The sequence below is a fragment of the Oncorhynchus mykiss genome, chromosome 24 (genome assembly GCF_057628025.1).
Source record: "Oncorhynchus mykiss isolate SJ-2025 chromosome 24, ASM5762802v1, whole genome shotgun sequence".
Taxonomy (NCBI): domain Eukaryota; kingdom Metazoa; phylum Chordata; class Actinopteri; order Salmoniformes; family Salmonidae; genus Oncorhynchus; species Oncorhynchus mykiss.
In genome coordinates this window covers 41,815,001-41,825,672 of record NC_143045.1, presented here as the reverse complement: position 1 = coordinate 41,825,672, position 10,672 = coordinate 41,815,001, and the positions used below count along the sequence as shown (strand labels likewise).

Sequence of the window (10,672 nt, the reverse complement as noted above, 5' to 3'; positions counted from 1 at the left end):
GTATTGTCGAGATTAGACGTTCTCAAACCAATCGTCATTGTCACGGGAGGACCAATCACAGGAGAGAGTCACGGGTAGGTTCTCGCGCAGCGGCAGTTCACAATCAGAGAAGACGGTTTATATTTGAATCTGTGTCCCGCGCTTCAACGCAACGACGTTGAAGTAAAAAAAAGAAGAAGAAAAGAGTCAGGTTTCATCGCTCTTGACTTGCCGTACTTTTCCGAAGTGTTTCTAAACCAGAGGAAGCAAGAAGGAATATTATATATAATAAAAAAATATAATATATTATAAAATATATATATTTTTTAAATCAGAATTTAAAAAATGTTTTTTACGTATTTGTAATAATATCTGTGAATACCGTCAGACAAGCCTGAAGTTTATTTAACATTGGCAACCCTCCCCAAAACATATTTTTTGTTGGTTGCTGTGCGGATGAGGATCTAAAAGTGGCTAGCAACTTAGGCTAATGTTAGTCACGAACGGGATCATCATTTTGAGATTTATCAGCCAGTGAAGTAGCAAGCGTCTTGGCTAAATCTTGAATAATTTCTGTGACTATGGCGGAGGGAGCGGGGATAAATTCATTTACCTCCAGGGTTACAAAAAGAGTTAGCAATGTGAATGTTGCTCCTGCACCCGCAAACATGCGACGGAAAAGTCGACAACAAAGTCAAAGGCGGACTACACACAACCGGGTATGTTTATTATCATGTCTTCTAGGTAGCTAAATGGGCTAGCTAACTTCTGTTCTGTAACATTAGTGCCTCTTGTTTGGTCTTGGCTGGCTTCTTCGCATGCCAAACATGTAGCGAACTTAGTCAGATGGTTGTTGTCAACTAGTTGGAGTTAGTGTCTTCGCTATCGTTTAACATTAACGTTAGCTAGTAACTGTAAAGAAGTAGCCCATATGTTAAGTTAGTACTATATAGGGCCGCGAATTATTAGACTTTTCCAAACAATTGGATTGAACACTTTTTATTGGGAACTATTCGGCGATTCAGCAGGTCTTTCCGAGTTGGAAGGTGGTAGGTAGATGGTTCAACCCTTTCCATCAGAACCGTCTACCGATTACGGATACCACCTTCCAACTCGGGAAACCGTGATGCTAAAAACCTGTACAGTCAAGTCGTTAACCGAATACCAATCTATTTATCTATTAGACCTGGAAACCCGACGCTGAATTACATTTTAATTCTACGTCCTGTAGAAATTGGTGTTTGAATCAGGAAAGTTTTCCCTCACGACCTCTACAAGCCAGAAAGTTGAATAAATGTCATATTTTAAAATACTTTACCGGTTGTCGATTCTGGTTGGTCATTTTTGTCGGTAGGAATTTGAGACAATATATCCACATTAATGTAGAATTACATCAACTTTTCAGAGCTGATGGTGCCTCCTGATTTCTGTCACCTGAAGCATACACACAATATAACATATATGCATGAGACATATGCATACTGCATGGTACTTTATAGGCAGTGATGTAGCTAGTCCATTATTAGAGTGGGCTTGTATTGTGCATCATGTCAGTGAGTGTTGCCTATTTGTGTGCCAGGTGGTTCTGGAGCGGGTCCTGGGCATCACCACCTCTAACGGCAGTGGGCTGGCCTGTGACCCCAACACTGGCCTGGTGGCCTACCCAGCTGGGTAAGACTAGCTGCAATTGCAAAATTCAAGTGGTGGCAATTCAAAGAGTTGGTCTAATGGTGCTCTCTGATGTCATCGGCCTCCTCCTTGTTTGTGGGAACACCCCCCCCCCCCACACACACACACACACACACACACACACACTTGTGCCATGTCAGAGGACTCCGGGACCACCTATTGAGATGTTTCATTAGTTAAGTAAATCAGATGATAAATAAGGTTCTAGGGGGGCTGGAGTGGGTCTTTAACCCTAACCTGCAAGACTGGCCTCTAACTAACCCGTTACTAACTAACACTTCAAAGAAGATATCTGTTGAATAGGCTAGATTATATGTAAATACTAAAGTTATAGTAGCTAGTCATCTTTATACAGTTTGTTTTGTTATCCAGGTGTGTTGTTGTAATCCTGCACCCAAAGAAAAACAAACAGACCCACATCCTCAACACTTCAAGGTGAGATATTTACTTGTGTTTTATTGTTGTTCTCGCTCTCTTCTAGGGTGTTTATTTAGTCATGTCCTGATAAGTATACATTAGATGTGTGCACTACACAGGGCTAGAACATATGTGCAACTTCTCCAATCCATCACATTGATCGAGTCATCTGTACTCAAGAGGGGATTGCTCAGTCTCGTCATGGTGACTCCAGACAGACTTGGTAGACAGACTGTGTAGTACGTTATGGGGCTGGGCGATAATGGCCAGAATATCATATCACAATATTTTTCTAATTTCTTTTTTTAAATGTTTCTGAATTGTAAAAGTTACAGTATGTTTTTATATAACTTGTGATTGACTGTGGAATGGCAACACATTAATTATATTCTTATGGTTGTATTCTCAACCAAACTTGAATAAAACTGACAGTGAAGTAGTCCAATTTGTAGAACTTGTCATTTCATTTAGCACTATCAATTATTAGAGTGGGCTTGGGGGCGGCAGGTAGCCTAGTGGTTAGAGGGGCGGCAGGTAGCCTAGTGGTTAGAGGGGCGGCAGGTAGCCTAGTGGTTAGAGGGGCGGCAGGTAGCCTAGTGGTTAGAGGGGCGGCAGGTAGCCTAGTGGTTAGAGGGGCGGCAGGTAGCCTAGTGGTTAGAGGGGCGGCAGGTAGCCTAGTGGTTAGAGGGGCGGCAGGTAGCCTAGTGGTTAGAGGGGCGGCAGGTAGCCTAGTGGTTAGAGGGGCGGCAGGTAGCCTAGTGGTTAGAGGGGCGGCAGGTAGCCTAGTGGTTAGAGGGGCGGCAGGTAGCCTAGTGGTTAGAGGGGCGGCAGGTAGCCTAGTGGTTAGAGGGGCGGCAGGTAGCCTAGTGGTTAGAGGGGCGGCAGGTAGCCTAGTGGTTAGAGGGGCGGCAGGTAGCCTAGTGGTTAGAGGGGCGGCAGGTAGCCTAGTGGTTAGAGGGGCGGCAGGTAGCCTAGTGGTTAGAGGGGCGGCAGGTAGCCTAGTGGTTAGAGGGGCGGCAGGTAGCCTAGTGGTTAGAGGGGCGGCAGGTAGCCTAGTGGTTAGAGGGGCGGCAGGTAGCCTAGTGGTTAGAGGGGCGGCAGGTAGCCTAGTGGTTAGAGGGGCGGCAGGTAGCCTAGTGGTTAGAGGGGCGGCAGGTAGCCTAGTGGTTAGAGGGGCGGCAGGTAGCCTAGTGGTTAGAGGGGCGGCAGGTAGCCTAGTGGTTAGAGGGGCGGCAGGTAGCCTAGTGGTTAGAATGTAGAGGCTGCAGGTAGCCAAGTGGTTAGAGTGTAGAGGAGGCAGGTAGCCTAGTGGTTAGTGTAGAGGCTGCAGGTAGCCTAGTGGTTAGTGTAGAGGCTGCAGGTAGCCTAGTGGTTAGTGTAGAGGCGGCAGGTAGCCTAGTGGTTAGAGTGTAGAGGTGGCAGGTAGCCTAGTGGTTAGAGCGTCGGACTAGTAACCGAAAAGTTGCTAGATCGAATCCCCGAGCCGACAAGGTAAAAATCTGTCGTTCTGCCCTTGAACAAGGCAGTTAACCCACTGTTCCTAGGCCGTGATTGTAAATAAGAACTTGTTTTTATTAACTGACTTGCGTAGTTTAATAAGAAAAAAACATTGGTATAGATAGATGGTCTTGTAAAAACCAATATGTGGATCCATACGGGTCTACATGTTGTTGGACTGTACAGGGTAGTTACACTGTTACCCATCCACAGCCTAGAACATGCTGCTTTCTGTTGTTGATGTTATGTAACTACAGTTTGTGTATGTGGAGTGGCAGTAATGAAGTTAAAATGTCACATTTTATAACTTTCACTGTTCTCTAGGAGGTCATAAAACGGTTAAAGTACGAAGCTCGTGTCAAGGGAAACTCCCAGAGTTAAAATGTCTGAACCTTTAAACTGAGTTTAAAATCCCTTTCAGATTGCTGCTGAGTAAAATGTTCTCCCTAATGTAAATGTGAGCCCGGCCTCAGCCCTCTCCTCTGCCTCAGCCCTCTGCTCTCTCATTAATTCGCTTGTCTGTTTGTGTTTCCCAGAAAAACCTTCACTGCCTTGGCCTTCTCTCAGGATGGAAAGTATTTGGTCACTGGTGAGGTAAGTGTTTGGGAATGTTCCGGAAGAAGAAAAAGATGTTGGTTGGTGTGTATATGCACTTTGCTGTATTTGTATAATAGTCAGTGAGACGGTGGACTAACGTGTGTGTGTGTGTGTGTGTGTGTGTGTGTGTGTGTGTGTGTGTGTGTGTGCGTGTGCTAGTTGGTTGATGGTTATATAAAAGCTGTTGTGCTGCTAGAGACCAGGTCATGCTGTAAATTCTACTTGTTGTCACAGTAAGTGATATACGAGCCTCCTGTCTTGCCCTCAGTGGTCTATGGTTTGCTGCTCTCGAGCTGACTGTACTGTTGCCGTGGTGATTGGGAGTGTATCCTACTGTTGTTTTACTTTCTGTTATGACCAGCAGGCTTCTTCCACGGGTTCTTTAAAGGAACCCTGTCGATATCTGGGACGGTTCTTAAAGGAACCCTGTCGATATCTGGGACGGTTCTTAAAGGAACCCTGTCGATATCTGGGACGGTTCTTTAAGGAACCCTGTCGATATCTGGGACGGTTCTTTAAGGAACCCTGTCGATATCTGGGACGGTTCTTTAAGGAACCCTGTCGATATCTGGGACGGTTCCTTAAGGAACCCTGTCGATATCTGGGACGGTTCTTTAAGGAACCCTGTCGATATCTGGGACGGTTTTAACATTTGTGTTATAAAATGTTTAGTGATGTCCTACACAGTTTTAGTGTAATTTCATGTCTATTGACTGTTTAGTGGTGAGCTAAACCGGAGACTGCTTCTCTGTGACATTTTCCAGTAGGATCCCTGTGGTGGTTTAATACAAAAAAATGACCAGTCGTTGTCAGCGCTCTCTATAACCTGTCTGGTTTTCTGATCATATTGGAACTCCCTGCTATACAGTGCATTCAGAAAGTATTCAGACCCCTTGACTTTTTCCACATAAAATCCTCATCTACCCACAATACCCTATAATGACAAAGTGAAACAGTTTAAAAAATATATATATTTGAATGTATGAAAAATAAAATACCTTATTTACATAAGTATTCAGACTCTTTGCTATGAGACTTGAAATTGAGCTCAGGTGCATCCTGTTTCCATTGATCATCCTTGAGATGTTTCTTCAATTTGGAGTCCACCTGTGGTAAATTCAATTGATTGGACATGATTTGGAAAGGCACACACCTGTCTATATAAGGTCCCACATTTGACAGTGCATGTCAGAGTAAAAACCAAGCCATGAGGTTGAAGGAATTGTCCGTAGAGCTCCGAGACAGGATTGTGTCGAGGCACAGATCTGGGAAAGGGTACCAAAACACTTCTGCAGCATTGAAGGTCCAAGAACAGTGGCCTACATTATTATTTTAATTTCTTTAAATTTTTTAATGTAATGTTTTTTGTTGTTGTTACTTAGGCAAGTCAGTTAATTAAGAACAAATTCTTATTTACAATGACAGCCTACCCCAGTCAAACCCAAACCCGGATGACGCTGGGCCAAATGCGCGCTGTCCAATGGGACTCCAAATCACTGCCGGTTGTGAAACAGCCTGGAATCGAACCAGGGTCAGTAGTAACGCCTGACACCACTGTGCCACTCGGGAGCCTTTTTTAAAAGAAGTTTGGAACCACCAAGACTCTTCCTAGAGCTGGCCGCCTGGCCAAAACTGAGCAATCGGGTGAGAAGGGCCTTGGTCTGGGAGGTGACCAAGAAACCTGATGGTCACTCTGACAGAGCTCCGGAGTTCCTCTGTGGTTATGGGAGAACCTTCCCGAAGGACAACCATCTTTACAATCTGACCTTTATGGTAGAGTAGCCAGATGGAAGCCACTCCTCAGGAAAAGGCATGCGTATTGCACCTCCTTTAAATTTTTTTTTTTAAAGGAAGCATATCATTATCTGAGGCAGCTCTTTGTCATGTCCCGGCGTGTTCCTCAGTCCTGTAGAAGTTTAAAATCTATTTTCAGTTTGTTTTTGCAACAGAGATGTACAGCTCCTTGGTGAGAGCTATGATTAGTCAGCGCCCTCACCTCCTAGTGTGGGCAAAGACCTGCTAGTGTCATCTACTCCAAGCTCTAAACTTCTCTGATCTGCTCTACATTCCTCCCCCTGTTCATCGACAAACCATTTAATTTGAATATGTTTATAATTTAGCAGATGCTCTTATCCAGAGCGACTCACAGGGGCAATTAGGGTTAAGTGCCTTGCTCAAGGGCACATCGACGGATTTTTCACCTAGTCGGCTCTGGGATTTGAACCAGCAAACGTTTGCTCACTGGCCCAACGCTTTTAACACCCAATGTTGACACAACTTTACTTTATTTTATTTTGGAGGTTAATTGTTGCCACAGCGCTGACTCAGTAGTTTCTCTAATGCTCTGGTTTCAACTCGAACTGTCAGTCCAACTGCCATGACATTCAGCATTCAAACCCCCCCCCCCCCCCCCCCCCCCCCCCCCTCCGGGGCTCTAGCTCTCCTCTTTGTTTCTGCTCAAATCATTGACTGGATGGTTCTGTCTCTGCAGAGTGGTCACATGCCCTGTGTGCGGGTTTGGGACGTGGCCGAGCAGGCCCAGGTGGCAGAGGTACAGTGCCATAAGTACGGGGTGGCCTGCGTGGCCTTCTCAACCAACAGCAGCTACATCGTGTCCGTAGGCTACCAGCACGATATGACCGTCAGCGTCTGGGAGTGGAGGGTAAGTTAAAGACATGGGTTCGTTTGTTTTTCTTTCAGAGACGTGAGCCTGTTAAGTGACAGAGGTGTAGAGTTGCACTTTTCCTTTCCACTACATTGGTTCCATTGCACCAGGCAACTGCTGAAATATGGATTCCCAGGATGTCTACTCTGCTGGCTGGATAGTACTGGGGTTAAGGTATGGCTGGGCTGTGGCTTCAGCCTGGATGTTAGTACTGGGGTTAAGGTATGGCTGGGCTTCAGCCTGGAGGATAGTACTGGGGTTAAGGTATGGCTGGGCTTCAGCCTGGAGGATAGTACTGGGGTTAAGGTATGGCTGGGCTTCAGCCTGGAGGATAGTACTGGGGTTAAGGTATGGCTGGGCTTCAGCCTGGAGGATAGTACTGGGGTTAAGGTATGGCTGGGCTTCAGCCTGGAGGATAGTACTGGGGTTAAGGTATGGCTGGGCTTCAGCCTGGAGGATAGTACTGGGGTTAAGGTATGGCTGGGCTTCAGCCTGGAGGATAGTACTGGGGTTAAGGTATGGCTGGGCTTCAGCCTGGAGGATAGTACTGGGGTTAAGGTATGGCTGGGCTTCAGCCTGGAGGATAGTACTGGGGTTAAGGTATGGCTGGGCTTCAGCCTGGAGGATAGTACTGGGGTTAAGGTATGGCTGGGCTTCAGCCTGGAGGATAGTACTGGGGTTAAGGTATGGCTGGGCTTCAGCCTGGAGGATAGTACTGGGGTTAAGGTATGGCTGGGCTTCAGCCTGGAGGATAGTACTGGGGTTAAGGTATGGCTGGGCTTCAGCCTGGAGGATAGTACTGGGGTTAAGGTATGGCTGGGCTTCAGCCTGGAGGATAGTACTGGGGTTAAGGTATGGCTGGGCTTCAGCCTGGAGGATAGTACTGGGGTTAAGGTATGGCTGGGCTTCAGCCTGGAGGATAGTACTGGGGTTAAGGTATGGCTGGGCTTCAGCCTGGAGGATAGTACTGGGGTTAAGGTATGGCTGGGCTTCAGCCTGGAGGATAGTACTGGGGTTAAGGTATGGCTGGGCTTCAGCCTGGAGGATAGTACTGGGGTTAAGGTATGGCTGGGCTTCTTGGGAGGGGGCAGGGAATCCCAGAGTCTGTACTTTTATGTCCTGTCATTTGATCTGTCTGCTAAGTTGTTGAAGGGTGTCCAGACTGACTGAATAATGATAGTCCAAACGTTCTTCACAACAACAACAACAACAACAACAACAACATCCTGCAATCTGTTATCAGTTCTGACAGCAGTCTGGTCAAAGGCCGTCAACTAGAGGCCACAGAAATCCCTGTGTTACTTAAAATAACCCGAGCTCTGTGAAACTGACATGACATTTTGTAAACCCTCTTGTCCTGTGTGTTTTTGTAGAAGGGGACGGTGATAGCGTCCAACAAGGTGTCTAGCAGAGTTCTGTCCGTCTCCTTCTCTGAAGACAACAGCTACTTCGTCACGGCAGGAAACCGACACGTCAAGTTCTGGTACCTCGACGCCTCTAAAGAGAGACGGGTCAGGACATTGTTGTTGTTCTTATGATTAAGTATTTTACATGCCATATTGTTTGTACTCCATCCATGTATAAAGGGCGTCTGAGTAATGGGTTGATTCTGGATGTTTACTATGGCTCCTCCCCCAGGTGAACAGCACGGTGCCTCTGATTGGCCGATCAGGATTGCTAGGGGAACAGAGGAACAGCATGTTCTGTGGTCTGTCGTGTGGGCGGGGCAACATGGCCAGCAGCACCTATTGCATCACTTCCTCTGGCCTGCTGTGTCAGTTCAACAGCAGGAGGATGCTTGACGCCTGGGTGGACCTCAAGGTCAGTATGGCCCTAACTGACCCCTGACCCTAACTGACCCCTGAACCTCTCGCTGTCCCTATTTTGATATCTGAAAATTCTTGCAACCAACCAGGTTAAAAAATAAATAAAAACGAACAGCCAATGTTAACTTGTTTTGGGGGGTTGGGTGGGCGGCAGTCAATTAATTAAAAAAACATTGCAACAGTATTTCTGATTTGTCTTCTCAACTCACCATCACGTACTTTTAACATGGGGGCTATGACGACAGTCTGTTATGTCTCTTATCTCACCACCACTAATGAGATGGGTGTTGCTTGATGGGTCTCAGAAAGTCAAGAGGCCTGGTCCCTGCTGTCACATCCAACCTGGATGGATATTTGGTTTAATTGCAGACGAGAGCACTGAATCCAGCTTCACACAGATCAGAGCTGGAGAAGGGTACCATGAGTTTTATGGTGCTTTCAAGACAACTAGGAAACTCTGGAAAAATACACGAGGTCAAATCATGACGTCGGTGATCTTCAGGGCAGGAAGTCGTTGCCTAATCGTTCAAATAGATGTTTCCTGGTTCATAGCTCATTCCACCCTGTTTCCAGTTGTTTTGAATGCGGTATTAATGCTCCGAGGGAGATGGCAGGGTGTTCCCTTTTTTGATCTAGGAACCTAAACTCCTCCCTAGTGACCCGTGAATGCGTTGTCTGAATACGTGTCAGCTCAATCAGCTGTTTGATTTCACTTGCGGGCATGACGACTGAGCCGGGATCACAGTCCAACGTGGTTTGGGAAGCAGGTCCCGACGTGCTCTGCCGAGCGTTTGGAGGTGAACAGTCATCACTGGTGTCAGACACTTTCTGGATGCTGTTTTCTGTTAGAGCAGCCGAGGGAAGGTGGCATGGTTCGCTTTTTATTTATTGTATGATTTCCTCTCAATCCACCTGATTCGGTCAGATCTGTAGAATGTTTTTGTATTTGTCCTGCATGCTTGGTAAGGACAACAGCTCCTCTTAATGCGAAAACATATTTTCAGCACTCGATAACCACCAAGCCTTCGGTGTGAAGTGGAACATCGTCACGCCTGCTCCCTGTCCCACCACAGAGACCCATTCATAACTAGTGTAGAGGCCTGCTCCCTGTCCCACCACAGAGACCCATTCATAACTAGTGTAGAGGCCTGCTCCCTGTCCCACCACAGAGACCCATTCATAACTAGTGTAGAGGCCTGTTCCCTGTCCCACCACAGAGACCCATTCATAACTAGTGTAGAGGCCTGCTCCCTGTCCCACCACAGAGACCCATTCATAACTAGTGTAGAGGCCTGCTCCCTGTCCCACCACAGAGACCCATTCATAACTAGTGTAGAGGCCTGCTCCCTGTCCCACCACAGAGACCCATTCATAACTAGTGTAGAGGCCTGCTCCCTGTCCCACCACAGAGACCCATTCATAACTAGTGTAGAGGCCTGCTCCCTGTCCCACCACAGAGACCCATTCATAACTAGTGTAGAGGCCTGCTCCCTGTCCCACCACAGAGACCCATTCATAACTAGTGTAGAGGCCTGCTCCCTGTCCCACCACAGAGACCCATTCATAACTAGTGTAGAGGCCTGCTCCCTGTCCCACCACAGAGACCCATTCATAACTAGTGTAGAGGCCTGCTCCCTGTCCCACCACAGAGACCCATTCATAACTAGTGTAGAGGCCTGCTCCCTGTCCCACCACAGAGACCCATTCATAACTAGTGTAGAGGCCTGCTCCCTGTCCCACCACAGAGACTCATTCATAACTAGTGTAGAGGCCTGCTCCCTGTCCCACCACAGAGACCCATTCATAACTAGTGTAGAGGCCTGCTCCCTGTCCCACCACAGAGACCCATTCATAACTAGTGTAGAGGCCTGCTCCCTGTCCCACCACAGAGACCCATTCATAACTAGTGTAGAGGCCTGCTCCCTGTCCCACCACAGAGACCCATTCATAACTAGTGTAGAGGCCTGCTCCCTGTCCCACCACAGAGACCCATTCATAACTA

The 10,672-nt window shown here is 47.1% G+C and overlaps 1 protein-coding gene across 3 annotated transcripts in view; it reads left to right on the top strand.

The window, feature by feature from the left end:
• The first annotated feature begins 127 nt into the window (after nt 1-127).
• wdr62 (WD repeat domain 62) overlaps nt 128-10,672 on the top strand; it is a 65,564-nt gene continuing 55,019 nt past the window's right edge. For 2 of the 3 annotated variants that reach the window (XM_090218985.1, XM_090218984.1), the window contains exons 1-7: nt 128-698; nt 1,559-1,650; nt 2,041-2,103; nt 4,119-4,176; nt 6,671-6,841; nt 8,218-8,355; nt 8,483-8,665. In XM_090218985.1, coding sequence (XP_090075111.1) covers nt 561-698; nt 1,559-1,650; nt 2,041-2,103; nt 4,119-4,176; nt 6,671-6,841; nt 8,218-8,355; nt 8,483-8,665 — 843 coding nt within the window. In that variant the 5' untranslated portion in view covers nt 128-560. The remainder of the gene's footprint in view (nt 699-1,558; nt 1,651-2,040; nt 2,104-4,118; nt 4,177-6,670; nt 6,842-8,217; nt 8,356-8,482; nt 8,666-10,672) is intronic. The other variant, XM_090218986.1, reaches the window with a different exon arrangement.